The sequence below is a fragment of the Myotis yumanensis genome, unplaced genomic scaffold (assembly GCF_028538775.1).
Source record: "Myotis yumanensis isolate MYYU_CA2020_CCGP unplaced genomic scaffold, mMyoYum1.0.hap1 SCAF_9, whole genome shotgun sequence".
Classification (NCBI taxonomy): domain Eukaryota; kingdom Metazoa; phylum Chordata; class Mammalia; order Chiroptera; family Vespertilionidae; genus Myotis; species Myotis yumanensis.
The window spans coordinates 73556046-73575644 of NW_027223760.1; the positions used below are offsets into that span (position 1 = coordinate 73556046).

General features: G+C 40.2%; 1 protein-coding gene across 1 annotated transcript in view; it reads right to left on the minus strand.

Annotated features, from left to right (window-relative positions):
- LAMB4 (laminin subunit beta 4) overlaps positions 1-9135 on the minus strand; it is an 89473-nt gene extending 80338 nt beyond the window's left edge. Inside the window, exons 1-2 of the mRNA XM_070424671.1 lie at positions 9071-9135; positions 223-380 (exon numbers count right to left, since the gene is read on the minus strand). Coding sequence (XP_070280772.1) covers positions 223-380; positions 9071-9104 — 192 coding nt within the window. The 5' untranslated portion in view covers positions 9105-9135. The remainder of the gene's footprint in view (positions 1-222; positions 381-9070) is intronic.
- Between the last annotated feature and the right edge of the window lie 10464 nt (positions 9136-19599).

The window sequence follows — 19599 nt, forward strand, 5'->3', positions numbered from 1 at the left end:
TTCTGTCTAATCCTACAGGTTACAAGAAATAGATGAAGCAGATCTTCCCTATTTTCTAATCTATCAAGGTTTCCTGGCTTTGAGTTGTGTCTCCTGTATCTCTGATGTTCTGAAAGGAATGGTGTCTCTTACACTGTTGTCTGAGCAGCCCCAGAGGTACCTGGAAGAATCTACATCATTGATTAAATAGCGGCCCAACAAATAAACAAAGAACCAACCCACCTCCAGGTAGCTGAGGATGCAGTATTTCTGGGCTCCATCCAGCCCACAGGTAGACGAAGCCGTGAGCTGCGTGCTGCGTCCCACTAGGAGATTGCCAGTGGGGGGATGACAGGCACCCCTGTTGCATTTATCTTCAGCTTTTGCATAACTGAGCCACCCTTGAACACAACAGAAACAGCTACTTAGAAAGGGTAGCAGAAGGCTTAAAGAAGCAACTGGCTAAGTTGGAAAAGTTAACCTATTTTTAGTACCAGTTCTGTTGATCATTAAGACTCTTGTCCTGTATGTTGTTGGGGCCCTCAGTCTGACGGGAATCTCTTAGCCTGTGGGGTTATACCACCTGCATTCATGTCCCCACCTGGGCCATCCTGCAGCCAATGAACGATAAATGCTTACTTCGAAGGCTGGCTCCATTGCACTTCACTGTGCAGATTATGTTCAGAACCTCTCCCTGGAAGGAGGCTGGAGCCTGCCTCCAGCTGGGACCATATCCGACTTCACTTCCCTCTCCCTTACTCCTCTAGCATCCCTCAGTAAACCACACAAATCCCCCTCTCAGGCTCTGCTTCTAAGAAGCCAATCCGGGACAGCTTCTCTGGACTGGGAATTCTTCATGTGTCATTGCGGGGCAAAAAACAGACATGAGGAGCGAGAATCCTAATTCTGCCTCTTACACCTGTTGTTTCAACCTGTACCAAATTAACCAGAGAGTTTAAGAAATCCTTGGAAAATAATTTTCTCCTAAAATGTGTGTAAGTTCAACAGATCTTTTTAAAAAGATATATATTTTTTTAATTTATTTTAGAGAGGAAGGGAGAGGGAGAGATAGAAACATCAATGATGAGAGAGGATCATTGATTGGCTGCCTCCTACATGCCTCCCACTGGGGATCGAGCCCACAACCTGGGCATGTGCCCTGATCAGAATCGAACCCAGGACCCTTCAGTCCAAAGGCTGACACTCTATCCACTGAGCCAAACCAGCCAGGGCCAATTGATCCTTTTAATAATATGGATTGCTGGGCTCAGATGAGCCCTGGAACAATTGATTCCCCTTGGGGTTTCAATATGTATAGCCCATGCAGGCCTTCAGACCTGCTGTCCGACAGATCTGTCTGGAAGGCATTTGGTCACAAGAGATACAAGATGACTGCAAGAGCAACTCTATCTCAATTGTCACCTCAAGTCTCTACTTTTCATGCACAGCCTCTGAGATAACATTCTTAATTCTCAGTTTACAAACTATTTTTAAAGTTCTATTTGTTTCAAAATGTTAAATTTCAAGTTAAAATAACTGTTAAATCTCTCTATGTAAATGAGGGGTGGGTAGAGTAATCCTAACTCCTTCCTGCCTGCATGGTTCTCACCCAGGGTTTGCTCTATTATGTTCAACTTACACTTTTGTAACCCATACATATGAATAGATTAGTTTATTGTTGGGAAGATTGAAGAAAACAAAGTAGAATCTTCCTGGGGCTAAGTTCTAAGGTTAACACACATATAAAGTTAAATGCAAATCCAATGTGAGTCGACTGTAATATTTTATTGATAGCTTTATAGACATAGTTCTATTTTTTTCTTTTAAAAGTATATTTGAACAAGACAGTATAGTATCTTTTTAAATTTAATGAAAGGGTTAAAATTCTGTTTTGAGTCGCTAGGCCCAAACCCAGGCACTAGTTTTCTCCTGATGACAGTTCGAATTATAGACATGATAATTTTGAAGGAATAAAATAGATGGAAAGACACAGGACCCAGAATTACTTGATATTAAAGCTACAGTAAACAAGAGAGTAATATTGGTGGAGGAATAGGCCCATAGATCAACGGAACAGATAATCCAGAAATAGATCCACACAAAAAGGCTGAACTGATTTTTGAGGTGCAAAGGTAATTAATGAAAGATAACCTTTTCAACAGATAGTGATGAATATTGGGCACTCATAGGCAAAAAATAAACTGTAGCCCAAACCTCATGACTTATACAAATATTAACACGAAATGGATCATGGATTTAAGTGTAAAATATCCTATATAATAAAAGCCCAGTGACTGAACAGCAGTAAAACCAGAATGACCAGTTGACCAGTCACTATGATGCGCACTGACCACCAGGGGTCAGTCGCTCAATGCAGGAGCTGCCCCCTGGTGGTCAGTGCGCTCCCACAGTGTCCACAGCCGAGTGGCTGACCAGGATGAGTGGCACTCCCACAGCGGGCTGATTCCTGCAGGCCACGCCCCCCACCAGTGCACGAATCCCATGTACCGAGCCTCTAGTAAATCTATAAAGCTACAAAACTTCTATGGCATGTAAGAGAAAATCTTTGGGACTTAGGGCTAGGCAGAGAATTATTAGAACTGACAACAAAACCATGATCCATGTAGAGAAAAATTGATAAATTGGACCTCATCAAAATTAGAAACTTCATGAAGTAAAAAGGCAAGCTGCAGACTGGGAGAATATAATTGCAAATCACGAATCTGACAAAGGTGTTGACCTAGAATATGTAAAGTGCTCTCCAAATTCAACATTAGGAAACCAACCAACTAGAAAATGGCAAGTGGCACAAGGAGACATCTCACTGAAGAAGATAAACAGATGGCAAATACGCCCTGAAAAGATGTTCAACCTCATTAGCCATTAGGGAAATGCAAATCAAAGCCACAATAAGATAGCACTACATACCTATCAGAATGGGTAAAATAAAAAAAGTAGCAGTAACACTAGAGGCTGGAGAGGAAGTGGGAAAACTGGCTGACGCATACACTGCTAGAGGGAATGTAAAATGGCACAGCCACTTGGAGGGAAAGTATGGAGGTTTCTTATAAAGTTAAGCGTGTGCTTATCATACAGTCCAGCAATTGCACTCCCAGAGAAATGAACATTTATGTTTACACAAAAAACTACATACAAAATATCCATGGCATCTTTGCTTATAATAGTAAAAAAAAAAAAACTGGAAACAACCCAGATTTACTTCAATAGGTAAATGGTTAAGCAAACTGTGGTACATCCATACCATGGAATAGTACTTAGCAATAAAAAGGAGAGAAAGTCACTGAAATATGCAACAATGTGGGCGAATATCAAAGGAGTTACACTGAGTGAAAAAGGCCAATCTCAGATGGTTCTATACTCCACAATTCAATTTCTTGAACGACAAAATTGTAGAGATGGAGAATAGATTGTAAGGGGGTTGGGGAGGCAGGAAGGGATGTGGGGGTGGAGATAAAGGGGTAACACTAGGGATCTTTAAGGTGATGGAACTGTTTGTTATCTTAACTCTGGTGGTGAATACAGGAACCTACACATGTGATACACACACACACACACACACACACACACACAAATGAGTGTATGTAAAACTGGTGAAATTTGAATAAGGTCAATGGACTATATATCCATGTCAATTTTCTGGTTGGGATATTGTACGACAGTTATGCAAGACGGGGGAAATTGGGTGAAAGGTATGTGGGATATCTCTGTATTATTTCTTACAACTGCATGAGAACCTGCAATGATCTCAAAATGAAAAGTAAAAAACCCAAACAATTCTCTCTTTCCTCAAAATCACCCCACCAGCCTCTGGATGGTGAATCAAGTGAAGCCCTGTCCCAGCTGCTCTTATGTACTTTCCCCCTGAGACCTTTCATGCCAAGACCTGATTTCAATAGACAGGAGTGAGAGGATTGGCCTAAAATGAAAAAAAAATTACCGTACTATGAACTAAGCTGGTTTCTTCTCAGTTTTCTCAATTGTAAAAATAAATAATTTTTTATTTACTTGTTTTATATCTAATGGATTTCTTTCCTTCAACTTTTCCTCCAAAAATACAGACTTCTGAAAAATAATTTATTTCTCTTATGCATACATTTCCCACATGAAGCATTCTTTTAATCTGGTTATTTGTTATTATTATTATTATTATCAGTCTGTAAACATACATAGATCAGAGTTCTACAGTTAAGAATATGATACATCATATCTACTTCCCTGCAGGTTACCAAATGTTAGTCTGAATAGGGTATTTTCTATCTTCAATCTCATGGCAAAGATTATTCTTATAAAACAAAGGCCCAACAGTTCTTTCTCTTTCTTCGAGATAGACGCATGAAGAAACAGTCCAACATGCAGTTTTTATTCCATTGTATGATAAATGATCTTAGATTGGTTAACATGAATTTACCTTTTATTCACCCAATAATCCAAATGGAGATCTCCATTTATTCCTAGAATTGGCATCCAGGACAAATAACTAATTAGAATTTGGGATTCCAATAGGTAGAGGCTTTTTGAAACAAGGTCAGGCATAAAATCTCTGCTCATGCTACATGTGGATTAACGAAGACTTCCCTTCAGGGTTTTATTCCTTTAGACAAGTTCCATCCTGAAGTCTTTTATTGGAATCGTTGCCTTAGAGATTTAACCTGCTTTTATAACCTAACTTGGCCAAACTTGTCTTATTCAGATGTGTACTTTTCTGAAATAAGCGTACTCTGGGACTTAGTTAACCATTATTCATGTAATATGCTTAGTGCAAATGTGAACTTATGGTCTAAATACTTGGCAAAAAGTGGCCTGAAACATAAGAAGTTAAGGCTTCATGCCTGGAGATAAACTGAGCAATAGTTTAGCTGGGCTAGAGATTCCAGCTGCCAGATTATTACACTGGTAATTATTACACTGGAACTAATTCAACAAAGACAAAGAATAAAGATGTTTATGTCTTTAAAAAATCAATGTTTCCTCAAAAAATGACACAAAACTTAAAGATAGAAACTTACTAAGAATGAATGTAGGCCTGGTCATTTAAGGAAAATGCACAGCAAATTTTCTGTAAAACAAAGGATCACTTTGCAGAAATAACCATTATTATATAATCTCTCAGTAATTTTGTATATCGCTGTAATTTTCTGAAACATGTAAGATGTTTTCATGTACCTTGGAGTGCACTTCAGGGTTTTAGAGGCTGTAAACATACATTGATGTACTCACACGCATTACTTATATGGGTAAGGAAAAGTCCAAAGAATGCACAGTAGGTGAGGTTTGCACTTTGCAGCCCGTTCCCCAAACCTGGGGCCAGGGCATGTTTTAGGATTCTTTTCTTCTTGTTTTCCTTAGTCAGAATGCAAGACAAAGTGTTCAGATAGGCTCCAGTGTTTCTATGAAAGCCTAGGGTCAAAACAGAAAGTGCCCAAGCTGATGATGTGGGTTAACCTGGTTTATGGTTTGACCATAGGCAAACCTAGACATTTGGGTTAGATCAGGGTACCTTGGATTTAGAAATCCAGGATGTATTGCAGCTCAGACTTTTCTGCTAATTTAGTTTTAAAGACCTTTCCTCCAGAGAGGGGGAGCTCCTTGAGGAGGACTCTGAGCGAGGGGTAAGCCACGCGCTATCGAGGCTGGGGAGAAAGCACAGTCATCTTCAGTGGTTGCTTCTCATTTTGAATGGTGGTTTCATCCCAAAGAGAACATCCAAGCCAGCTGTAGATGAGACAACTCTTCTCTGACTACCTGAGGCCAGATCTGAGCTTTAGAGTTCTGGGGGTGCAGCCCAACACACCTTGTTCCTTCCCACTGGCTTGTGACTCACCTCTCTGAGGCAGGGAATTTTCAACAGAGAACAAACTAGCATTTCCCTTCTAGAGCTATTCTTTCCTCCACAATCAGGAAATCTAATTGGGAAATTGCCTTGGGGTTTAAAAGTTGCAAAATTAAAAGACGAGATTCATTTTTAAAAATTCTTTTTATTTTTTTTAAAATTTATTGATTAAGTCAGCGGTTCTCAACCCATGGGTCGCGACCCCTTTGGCGGTCGAACGACCCTTTCACAGGGATCGCCTAAGACCATCCTGCATATCAGATATTTACATTATGACTCATAACAGTAACAACATTACAGTTATGAAATAGCAATGAAAATAATTTTATGGTTGGGTCACAACATGAGGAACTGTATTTAAAGGGCCAGAAGGTTGAGAACCACTGGATGAAGATATCACATATGTGTTCTTATCCCCCCATTACGCCCCCCCCCCCCCCCCCACCACCACTCATGCCCTCAGTCCCCTGTTGTCTGTGTCCATTGGATAGGCTTACATGCATGCATACAAGTCCTTTGGTTGATCTCTCCCCCTTACCCCTACCCTCTCCTACTTTCCCTCTGAGGTTTGACAGTCTGATTGATGCTTCTCTGTCTCTGAATCTGTTTTTGTTCATCAGTTTATGTTGTTCATTATATTCCATAAATGAGTGAGATCATGTGATATTTATCTTTCTCTGACTGGCTTATTTCGCTTAGCATAGTGCTCTCCAGGTATATCCACGCTGTTGCAAATGGTAAGAATTCCTTCTTTTTTACTGCAGCATAGTATTCCATTGTGTAGATGTACCACAGTGTTTTAATCCACTCATCTGCTGATGGGCACTTAGGCTGTTTCCAAATCTTAGCTATGGTGAATTATGCCGCTATTATATCCTTTCTGATTGGTGTTTCTAGTTTCTTGGAATATATATTCCTAGAAGTGGGATCACTGGATCAAATGGGAGTTCCATTTTTAGTTTTTTTGAGGGAACCCCATACTGTTTTCCACAATGGCTGCACCAATCTGCATTCCCACCAGCAGTGCACGAGGGTTCCTTTTTCTCCGCATCCTTGCCAGCACTTGTCGTTTGTTGATTTGTTGATGATAGCCATTCTGACATGTGTGAGATGGTACCACATTGTCGTTTTGATTTGCATCTCTCGGATAATTAGTGACTTTGAGCATGTTTTCATATGTCTCTTGGCCTTCCTTATGTCTTCTTTCGAAAGGTATCTATTTACTATGTATTTACCATTGCACCAAAAAAATTAAGATACCTAGGAATAAACTTAACTAAGGAGGTAAAAGACCTATGTGCAGAAAACTACAGGACACTGAAAAAAGAGATAGAGGAAGACATAAACAGATGGAAGAACATACTGTGTTCATGGATTGGTAGAATCAACATCATTAAAATGTCCATACTACCCAAAGCAATCTGTAGATTCAATGAACTCCCCATTAAAATACCAATGGCATATTTCACAGACCTAGAACAAACTTTTCAAAAATTCATCTCGAATAAGAAAGGACCCCGAATAGCTGCAGCAATCCTGAGAAAGAAGAACAAAGTAAGTGGGATCTCAATACCAGATATCAAGCTGTATTACAAAGCCACTGTTCTCAAAACAGTCTGGTACTGGCACAAGAACAGACATATAGACCAATGGAATAGAATAGAGCAGTGATGGCGAACCTTTTGAGCTCGGCGTGTCAGCATTTTGAAAAACCATAACTTAACTCTGGTACCGTGTCACATATAGAAATTTTTTGATATTTGCAACCATAGTAAAACAAAGACTTACATTTTTTATATTTATTTTATATATTTAAATGCCATTTTAACAAAGAGAAATCAACCAAAAAAATGAGTTCGCGTGTCACCTCTGACACGCGTGTCATAGGTTCGCCATCACTGGAATAGAGAACCCAGAAATCGACCCAAACCACTATGCTCAATTAATATTTAACAAAGGAGGCATGAACATACAATGGAGTCAAGACAGTCTCTTCAATAAATGGTGTTGGGAAAATTGGACAGATACTTGCAAAAAAATGAAACTAGACCACCAACTTACACCATACACAAAAATCAACTCAAAATGGATAAAGGACTTAAAAATACTAGAGGAATCCACAGGCAGCAAAATCTCAGAGATATGCCAAAGCAATTTCTTCACCGATACAGCTCCTAGGGCAGTGGTTCTCAACCTTTTTAATGCCGCGACCCTTTAATACAGTTCCTTGTGTTGTGGTGACCCCCAATTTCATTTTTACAAATTGAACATAATTAAAGCATAGTGATTAATCACAAAACAATATGTAATTATATATGTGTTTTCTGATGGTCTTAGGGGACTCCTTTGAAAAGGTCGTTCAATCCCCAAAGGGGTCGCGACCCACAGGTTGAGAACCGCTGTCCTAGGGCAATGGAAACTAATGAGAAAATAAACAAATGGGACTACATCAAAATAAAAAGCTTTTGCACAGCAAAAGAAACCATCAACAAAACAACAAGAAAGGCCACTGCTTGGGAGAACATATTTGCCAATGTTATCACTGATAAGGGTTTAATCTCCAACATTTACAGAGAACTCATACAACTTAACAAAAGGAAGATAAACAACCCAATCAAAAGACAAGATTCTTAAACTTAGCTGCCATGAAGAGAGTCAGTATGAATCTTTCAAGAAAAGATTATAAGCAAGTTAGTTATTACTCAGGAACCAAAAGCAGGTCTGTTATAGACAGAAAAGTCCGGATCAAAGAGAGAAATTGTTGGAAACATCTTTTCTATGACTAATGTAAATTATTCTCAGCTTATTAAAAATAGCACAGACATAGAGAATTTGGCCTTTTAGCTCAGAGCTGTTGCTTATTCAGAAGAGGGAATTTTGCCTATAAGTTCTTCATGAGACCACATCACTGGGACAAGTGCTACATTCAAAGCAGAGCTATTTTTAAAAATTGAAATGTATTGTAGTTGCAAATTATGAATCTGAAAGTATTTTGCTTTCTTTAATATCTTACTTTATCTGCTGAGGCTAATCTTCCATGAAAGAGTGATAGAAATAACTATGTGTGGATACTAAACATATTTGAGAGAAATTTTTTAGTTGCTTGACGATTATACAACAGAAGAGCTATGCAAATATATACCAGTATAGAAAAAAGGTGAATATGTTTAAAAACTATTTCCAATAAATATTTTAGAACAATTTAATACAAGCTGAACACTGATTTTTTGCAATACTCACCAAGGTGCAAAAGAAAGGTCAGTTGAAATTGCATTCTTTTGTCAGGAAATGATTAAATCCAATTCTGCTGGGTTAAAAAAAAAAAGGAGGTTAAATCAGTCACTGATAAACTCAATTAATTGCATCAATTATACATGATTTGAAAAATTGTCTGATGGTTCTTATCCGTTAGGGACACAAAATACCTATAGTGCCCAAGATGTTAAAAAATAAGTATATAGCCCTAGCCAGTTTGGCTCAGCGGATAGAGTGTTGGTCTGCAGACCGAAGGGTCCTGGGTTCAATTCTGGTCAAGGGCGATACCTGGCCCTGACCAGGGCATGTGGAAGGCAGCCAATTGGTACGTCTCTCTCACATCAATGTTTCTCTCTCTCTATCTCTCCCCCTTCCTTCCACTCTCTAAAAATCAATGGAAAATAACCTCAGGTGAGGATTAACAACAGCAACAAAGAATACATACAACTTTTACAGATATTTGTTTTCTATTTTGAAATCACAAAATGCAATCATTTGTGGGAAATAATATGGAACAAATATAATTTCCTTTGCATATTTTTATTTTAACTGACTTTTGCCCATCTTATTATCTAGAAAAAATTTAAATTATCCAATTAATATGCATTCATTATTGAAAACAGAAAATTCAGACAGTCAAAATAAAAGAATTATTATCCATAGCCCTACCACCTAGAGAAAAGTGGTTAATATCTTGCTACATGTTCTTCCATACTTTTTTCCTTGCATATAAATGTTTTCTAAAAATGATATCACATCATATGCATCTTTCAATCAATATACCCTACACATCTTTTCGTACCAGCAATATATTTTCACATAAGCAATTTTCAGCCTAGCGGGGCATCAGAATCACCTGGGGGCTTCCCCCAACCAAACCGGTGACCCCTTTGTGGATTCAGCCATGCCCCTCTGGACAGAGGGCCCCCCAAGTCACTGTTGTGGGAGCCCTGACATGGATGAAAGTGTACGTGCATCTCAGTGGGCTGGAAGGAGAGAAGGTAAAATGTTCTTCTGCGTTGGGTTTTTTAAAAAAATATATTTTATTGATTTTTTTACAGAGAGAAAGGGAGAGGGCTAGAGAGTTAGAAACATCAATGAAAGAGAAGCATCGATCAGCTGCCTCCTGCACACCCCCTACTGGGGATGTGCCCGCAACCAAGGTACATGCCCTTGACCAGAATCGAACCTGGGACCCTTGAGTTTGCAGGTCGACGCTCTATCCACTGAGCCAAACCGGCTAGGGCTTCTGCTTTGGTTTTAAATGACTGAATAGTATTCCTCTGAATCAAAATTTCTTTAACAAATCCCCTATTGGTTGATGTGTACCTTGCTTCCAATATTTTCCTGTTATAAATATTTTTGCTAAGTCTTTGTTTATATCCGTAATTATTCCCCAGCATATATTAAATGGAGTGGAAATAATGAATCAAACAGCATGTGTGTATACATATATGTGCATACATAAAGAGTACACACACACATGCATATATACATGTGTACATACGTGTGTGTGTGTGTGGTGTGTGTACAGCTTTGGATGTTCAAACTGCCATTCAGTTTGTTTGTCCAGAAAGTTTGTCCCATTTTAGATTCTCATCAACAGCCTATGGGAACAGCTGTTGACCTGAGCCCTTACCAATATTGAGTATTATGAATTTTTAAATATTTATCAATTTAAAAAGCAAAAAATTGTACCTTACCATTATTATTTTAATGTATTTATATGAATGGTAGTGAGTATAAAAATATTTTTCATGTATTTACATGTGAGAATTATTTTTGACATTCTAGCCTTCAAGGCCTGTCCTAATAAATTGTTTATCTTATTAATCCCACATCTTTATCCCTCTAACCTCACATTCCCTGAACTCTAGCATTAGGACATCCCTTTCTGCTTGTTGCATCCTCCTCTCATGCCCTTTGCCTTGAATGCCACCCTCCTAAACTCAAATGCCAGCCTCCTTACGAAGTCCTTTAGACAGTATTTTGAAATGCCCGATTTTAGACGAATTTCCCACTCTGTGATCCAAGTTTACACAGCCTGGGGGGCATTCTAGTGTCCAATGTCATAAGACAATGACCGAGTGAGAAGCAGCCCTCCGGAAGCATCTCCAGCTGAAAGTGGGCTCTATCTGTTCTAAAAATCTGCGATTTTGGTATAATAACCGCATGCAAAACCTAGTGAAGACCTAGAGGGAGTCCGGATGGAGCCCTAGGAAGTCCGCTCTGTGTGGGCCACCTGACCGGGAGCACTTTTTCTAGGTGGCAGATTCTTGTTGCCTTTTCCTCAGTCAGAGCATGTGGCTTTGGTCAATTGCCCAGCTACACGTTTGGTAGCATGAAATCTCAAATCCTGATGTTGTTCTGGATTCAGAACTCCTGCCTGCATGCTTCATGCCTTCCTTGTTAGAGTGGAAAAATATTTTATGCTATGTACCTGGGGAGATTTTTCAACTACCAATGCTCAGGCCCATCCCAGATCAATTCAATCAGTATCGCTGGGGGTGGGACCCAAGTGTCAATGTGTTTAAGATGCTCCCCAGAGGATTCTAATGTGTAGCCAGGGTTGAGAACCACCGATGGCTCACAAACACCTCAACCTCATTAACTTGCCCAATATGCCTGCTCTTCTCCTGGATTCCATTCTAAGGGAAGAGCATAATCCAGTGGTTCCCAAACTTTGCTGCACATTAGAATCACCCGGGGAGATTTAAACACCCTGCTGACCAGGTACATTCATACCAATTAAATCAGAATACCTGGACATGAGGTCCTGGCATCAGTATGTTCTAAAGATTCCAGGTGATTCCATATGTAACAAAGTTTGGGAATCCACTGTCATTACCATGGATCAATGTGCTTAGGCCAGAAACTTGAGGGTCATTTTTTATTCCTCCTCCTCTCACCCTTCAAATCTAAATTTGTTCTTGTCTCAGTGATTCTTAAAGTGTGATTCATGGACTTAGTAAGGTGACAGTTTTTTTCTGGGATGTTTTTGGTTGGACAGTTCCCAGGTCCTGGGAATCTCCCTGAGTCCTGGGCAAACCCAGAGATTGGTCCCCCTACGGGACCAGCAGCAGCAGAGTCATCTGGGAACTTGTTAGAAATGCAAATTCCCCTGATGTTGTCCTGGATTCATATGTAAAATCTAATGAACAAAACAAACTGATGGACAAACTAGATCCAGAGACATAGAAGGGTCTCAAAGAGGAGGTGGGGGTAGGTGGGGGAAGAGATAAACCCAGGGGATGGGGGTGGGCTGAAGGGGCCAATGGGGGAGGGGAGAGGAAGACATATGTAATACTTTCAACAATAAAGATTTTTTTTTAAAAAAAGCAAATTACCAAACTCCAGCTTTCTTTTTTTCCTATTTTCATAAAATATATTTTTCCATCACTTTACTTTTAGTCTGTGTGTATCTTTCATTCTGAGGTGGGTCTCTTGCAGACAGCATATATATGGGCCTTGTTTTCTTATCCTTTCAGCTACCTATGTCTTTTGATTGGAGCATTTAAGCCATTTACAATTTAAAATGATTTACTGATAGGTATGTACTTATTGCCATTTTATTTTTTTAACTATGTTTCTCTATTTGTTTCTCCTCCTCCTCTTTTTCCTCCTCCTCCCCCTTCCTCCTCCTCTTCCTCCCTTTCCTCCTCCTCCTCCTCCTCCTCCTCCTCCTCCTCTTTTTCCAAGCCCTTTAACATTTTTTATAATACTGATTTGGTGATAACAAACTACTATCATTTTTTCTTGTCTGGAAAGTTCTTTATTTATCTTTCAATTTTAAATGATAGTCTTGGTGGGTAAAATAGCCTTGGTCATAGGTCATTGCTTTTCATCACTTTAAATATTTCATGCTAATCCCTTCTGGCCTGAAATGTTTCTGTTGAAAAGTCAGGTGACAGTCTTATGGAAGCTCTCTTGTGAGTAACTAATTGACTTTCTCTTGTGTTTAAGATTCTCGCTTTGTCTTTAACCTTGGGCATTTAATATGTTTATTTTTTATTTTAATTTTTAAAAAATCTTTATTGTTGAAAACATTACATAGGTCCACCTTTCCCCCCTTATTAACCTCTTCCACCTTGCTCCCATCACCCCTCCGCCCCCCAGGGCCTCACTACCCCATTGTCTGTGTCCACATGTTATGCATATATGCATACAGATTCACTGGTTGACCTCTTCCCACCCACCCTGCCCTGCCTTCCCTCTGAGGTTCAACAATCTGTTCCTGCTTCTATGTCTCTGGGTCTATTTTTGATTAAAACAACAACAACAACCTTGGATATTTTAATTATGATATGTCTTGATGTGGGCCTCTTTGGGTCCATCTTGTTTGGGACTCTGCTTCCTGGACTTGTGTGTCTTTCACCAGGTTAAGAAAGATTTTACTCATTAGTTCTCTATTCCTTGCTCTCTCTCTTCTCCTTCTGGTACCCCTATGATGCAGATGTTATTACACTTCATGTTATCCAAAATTTTCCTTAAACTAGCCTCATTTTTTAAAATTATTTTTTCTCTTTGTTGCTCTGATTGGGTATTTTTTTTCTATCTTGTTTTCTAAATTGATGATTTGATCCTCCCCTTCATCCAACCTACTTTCACATTATATGGGTACCAGAGAAGAAGAGAGAGAGTAAGATATTGAAAACCTATTTGAAGAAATAATGACAGAAAACTTCCCCTACGTGGTAAAAGAAATAGTTTACAAGTCCAGGAAGTATAGAGAGTCCAAAACAAAGAGGAACCCAAAGAGGCCACACCAAGACACACCATAATGAAAATGCCAAGGGTTAAAGACAAAGAGAGAGAATCTTAAAAGCAGCAAGAGAAAAGCAGTTAGTTATCTCTAAGAAGAGCTCATACAACTCCCAGTCAATTTCTCAACAGAAACTTTGCAGGCCAGAGGGAGTGGCAAGAAATATTAAAAGTGATGAATAGCAAGGACCTACATCCAAGATTACTCTACCCAGCAAAGCTATTATTTAAAATTGAAGGTCAGATAAAGAGCTTCACAGACAAGAAAGCTAAAGGAGCCCTAGCCGGTTTGGCTCAGTGCATAGAGCATTGGACTGCAGACCAAAGGGCCCGGGTTCAATTCAAGTTAAGGGCACATGCCTTGGTTGCAGGCTCCTCCCTGGCCGGGCCCTGGTGGGGCTTGTGCAGGAGGCAACCAATCAATGTGTTTCTGTCACATCTATGTTTCTCTCTGTCTTTCCCTCTCTCTTCCACTTGCCCTAAAAATCAATGGAAAAATAACCTTGGGTGAGTACTAACAGAATAAACAAACAAAAAGCTAAAGGAGTTCATCATCACCAAACTAGTATTACATGAAATGTTGAAGGGTATTCTTGAAGAAGAAGAAGGAGAAGGAGAAGGAGAAGGAGAAGGAGAAGGAGAAGGAGAAGGAGAAGAAGAAGAAGAAGAAGAAGAAGAAGAAGAAGAAGAAGAAGAAGAAGAAGGAGGAGGAGGAGGAGGTGGAGGAGGAGGAGAAATATGAACAAAAATTGGCAATAACAAATATTTACCGACAATTGAATATAAAAATCAAAATAAATGAACAAGGAATCTAATGAATAAAATGAACTGATGAATTAAATAGAACCAGAGGCATGGAAACATGGAACAGACTGACAAATCTCAGAGAGAAAGGGGAAGGGTGGGTGGGAAGAGAGTAACAAAAAAATGCATATATGCATTACCTATGGACATAAACAATAGGGTGGTGAAGGCCTGGGGTGGGGTGGGAACCAAATGGAAAGGGCAATGGGGGAAAAAGGGGGCTATCCATAATACTCTTTTTTTAAAAATATATTTTATTGATTTTTTACAGAGAGGAAGGGAGAGAGATAGAAAGTTAGAAACATCGATGAGAGAGAAACATCGACCAGCTGCCTCCTGCACATCTCCCACTGGGGATGTGCCCGCAACCCAGGTACATGCCCTTGACCGGAATCAAACCCGGGACCCTTCAGTCCGCAGGCTGACGCTCTGTCCACTGAGCCAAACCGGTTTCGGCCATAATACTCTTAATAAATATATTTTTAAATAAGTACTTAGAAAAATATTAAAAAAAATTTGACTTGAATTAATTGTAGTTTGCATTTGTGTGTGTGTGTGTGTGTGTGTGTGTGTGTTAAAACACACCAGTGTCTAACCTTGACACTAACTGCAGCATAGCATTCTAGCTTGATTTTTACTTACTGGCTATTCCACTAACCTCACTTCATCCACCCCCACTTGAAAGTCTCAGCTATGCCCTGGAGGCTCCCTTTCCTGCTAGGGTTGTTGTAACCTTGATTTTGAGATCCCTGTATCAATTGCCAGTCCTGGTTGTTCCCTGGTGCTGACCTTTTACCTGCCTCTTCCCCCATGGCCTAGTCTCTGGCTTTTAGTCCTTAACATTTTCTATATGTATGTATATATATATATATATATTTGCTTTCCAGAACCCCAGTGTGAAACTGGGCTGTCTTTAAATCTGAAAATTTAAATATTGTATAGAAATTGCTTGGGAAGCAAAGAGGGTTATAGAGATAATCACCCATCAATAGTCCTAATTCTTTTATATCAGAGCTGGAAGACATTCTAAAGTGGGCTTCATTCCCAGTATTGTCTTCACTTAGAACTAGGCTTTCTGCAATGATCCTGAACGACATCCTGTGAAGGAATCAGAGCTTCCAAGTCAGAAGCACTGGCCTATGGTTCAAACGTTCACACCAGGGACTTCTGCAGGGCCCATTTAGAAGAAGGTGGAAAGCACTGGGCTCCCTAGCTTTCTTCCTTCCCCTAAAGAATTCGAGTGGCCCCATTGAACATAGGGATTTAAAATCCTTTAATCCAGCTATCTCTGAAAGCCTCAGGCACAGCAACTGAAGAGGCAGGTTAATTCTGGTTAATTCAGGCTGCTAAAAGTATTCTTCCTGAAATGATCCAATAAAATGTGGTAAAGGGATTTAACTCATACCCGCTTTTCTTACTTTTCTATGTCCCCCTGCAAATAAACCCTTGACTTCTTTCTCAGTGAATGTGGATTATGGCTGATCCCTGTAATTACGCTGCAAATCCTAGGCCCGAATCAGCTTTTCTGCTTCTCAGAATAGTGTTGTGCACTGGTTTTCAATGGGTTGGTTTGCTTTGCAGAGAACATTTGGCAATATCTGCAGTCACGTCTGGCTGTCACAATAGGGGAGGGGGGATACTGTTGACATCTAGTGGGTAGGGGCTAGGGATGCCCCGAAATCAATATCTTCCAATGCATAGGACAACCTCAGCCCCGTGACATAGAGTTATTCCGCCCAAAATATCAACAGTGCTGAGTCTGAGAAACTGCAGGTGGCTTCCGCGCCCTGAGCCGGGGCCTGGCATCCCACCCTTGGTTTCTATAAATTGCTCAGCTCTAGTCTTACTCCCTGTTTTCTGTTTCCCATTTCAGGTGAGCTGAGCCCCAACTACATGAGCCTTATGGTAAGTCTGGCAACTTTTAGGAGTTCTATTATCTGCAGTCACCTGCACAGGCATTATGAAGCCCACAGCGGCACAAACCGCACAGGCGAGGTGCCGTGGTAATCCCCTCCACACCATCCTTCCTCGAGCTGCCCATTTAGTTGGTGCTGCTTTTCAGGCTGGTTTATCAGAGCTGACATTTGCAAAGCCTCACAGGGGCTGTGTGAAATGTTTTCTTGCTAACTGTACTGGTGAATTTAAGTGAGGCCTGTGAAAGTAATTGGGATGAATTAATATACTATTACCTTCTCTTTGGTTGAGAAGCATGTGGATGTACTTTGGTCACTGTTTAATGCAGGGGTCCTCAAACTTTTTAAACAGGGGGCCAGTTCACTGTCCCTCAGACCGTTGGAGGGCCGGACTATAGTTTTAAAAAAAAACTATGAACAAATTCTTATGCACACTGCACATATCTTATTTTGAAGTAAAAAAACAAAACGGGAACAAATACAATATTTGTATTTGCATGTGGCCCGCGGGCCGTAGTTTGAGGACCCCTGGTTTAATGAATGGTGCTGGAGGACGCAGGTCTTAAAATATATTGTGTTGCAATAAAGGTCTCAGAATGTATGAAGGGTGGCAGTAGTCAATAAAATATCTAACTTTCTGGCGTTGCTAATTGATTTTAATTTACTGACTGTTCACTAACATTACTTCATCTGCCCTCACTTGCAGGCTGTGCTCCGTCAACGAAGTTATGTTTAACTTTCCCTTATTTGTGTAATATCTTTTTCCACTTTGCATCAGGAATCATTAGATATTTCAGCTGTGTTGCCTAAATTGCATCACAGAGAGGAATGCAGAACTGGAAGCTATAAAGCTTATTTCCTTTAAATTACAGCAGAAAGTATGTTTTGTTTTGTTTTTAACACAGTATTTACACACACCTAGGATATTAACAGAAACATTTTGAAGACACGGACAGTTCTATAGAATTTGAATTTTTTTCTAACTTGTCACAAGTTGTATCACCATAGTGAAATAAGCATTTACCTAACACACAATTTTAAATGGTGCAGCTCAACATTTCATTTCGTGCTTCCTTCAAGGAACAACTTCAGGTCATTGGCTGCATCCCACTGTGCACTAAGCTTCCACTCTTCCCATTGGGTGTGGTATGATATATGCATGTCTGATTATTGATCCTTCTGTAAAAACAATGATTATACTCTATGCTCTGATATATTATACTCTATGCTGCTTCCCCACATACCCAACAAATCCTGAGCTTGCTGATACCTTCACTTAATCCAAAAAATGCCAACTTGCCAGTGAGATCGAAGGTGAGACTTACCGGGATTTGAGAGTCTGTTGAGAGGCGCAGGCAGCAGGCAGGGCAGGTAAAGGCGCACCTGAAAGTGAGAGTCAATTTAAGTAGAAAATGTTTTCCCCGAGGCATCTGAGGGTAGGGAAAAAAGAGAGGTATTCCAAAACCTGCCAAAAAAGGTGATTTGTAAAGTTACTTGCCTTAGGTTTTGACTGACTCACACACACACACACACACACACACACACACACACACACACACACACACACGTAAAGAGAGCTGGATTTTACAGCAAATGGTATTTATGTGCCAAACTTCTGAAAATGACTAGGGGGAGTTGCAATCAGGGGCCACAGCCCCAAATTGCAACATTCCTGCCAAATATATAACCAAGATTTAAGTGATTTGTTGCTCCTACAGTGTGAAATTCAGGAGGAAGGCTCGAAGAGAATCAAAGCTTACATTGTGCTCACAAAAGCCACAGAGGCGAAACACCCTCTCAAGGAATGAACTGTTTGGGGAGATGCTCTAAGTTCACGTGGGTGAAAATTACGGGCCTATTCAAACACATTTTCCTTCCTACTTGCAATAATAATACTTTTATAAAGCACACTCTCCACCTGGAAAAGAGTGATAAATGCAGGCGTTTTCATGATTCACTAACTTGTAGAGTCCTTTGCTTGATCATCCAGCTTTACCTTCAGAAAGGAATCTGTGTGTGATGAAACTTACAGAGGAAGAGCGAGACAGTCCATGGCATGTTTTGGGTTCTAGAATGTGAGCGGTAAACATCTCTACAGAGACAACATTAAGACATTAACTAACTTGTTTCATTGATTTATATTGGCATCTGTCAAAGAAGGAGAAATGGCTCATACCAAACAGAAAAGACGAAAAAAGAAAGAAATGAGAAGTTCCAGAGGCTAGATCGTGGCTGGGCCAAGGACGCTGCAGTCCTTGCCTATAATTGTTGCCGCAGCACAACATGGGTTCGTCCTCAGGATGGAAAAGGCCAGTCTTTCAGGGTTCTCTCAGTCTTGGAAAACGTCTCTCTGTTTTCACCATTACCCGGATACTTTGGTAGTGCAAGCTATAATGCGAAGTTCTGGAAACGATACTATTAGGTACTTACTAGATTGGGGTGATAGGTTCTATTTCTCCGTTATTTAATTGGATTCGAATATATCAGAAAGTCATCAAGCAAACAAAGTTGTTTATATTTTCAGATACCAAGGAGATGAAGCAGAAAATACTCTCTTCTTCTACCTCCCCCTTGAGCATTGGTGTTTCCTCAGCTCTGTCACCTGAGCATCTCCTTCTCGTTCTGTGTGTATTCCTCAGGCAACTCATTTGGGTAATTTAATAACTTAAACCACTTCTTTCTCCAACTCTAACCCCACCTGCTTCCTGAACTTTGATTTCATGTTTCAACTGCTGATGGAATCTCTATCCGGATGACTCACCAGCACCTCAAGCATACAATGTTCATAGTCGTTCCAACCTGTCCGTCTCCCTCAGTTCCATACCATCTCAGTTCATGACATCTTCACCCGCTCGTTTGCTCAAGCCAGGGACCTCAGCTATGCTTAATTTCTCTCCTTCCCTCTCGTTCCCCTGAGGCACACAATCAAAATCTCTGAGCCCGGCCTCCCTAAACCATTGGTGGGGTTCAGTGACAAAGGGGGAAGTGGCCTTGACTATTTCTTTGGCTGCTTTCCCCAAAGTCCCTGTGTTTTTC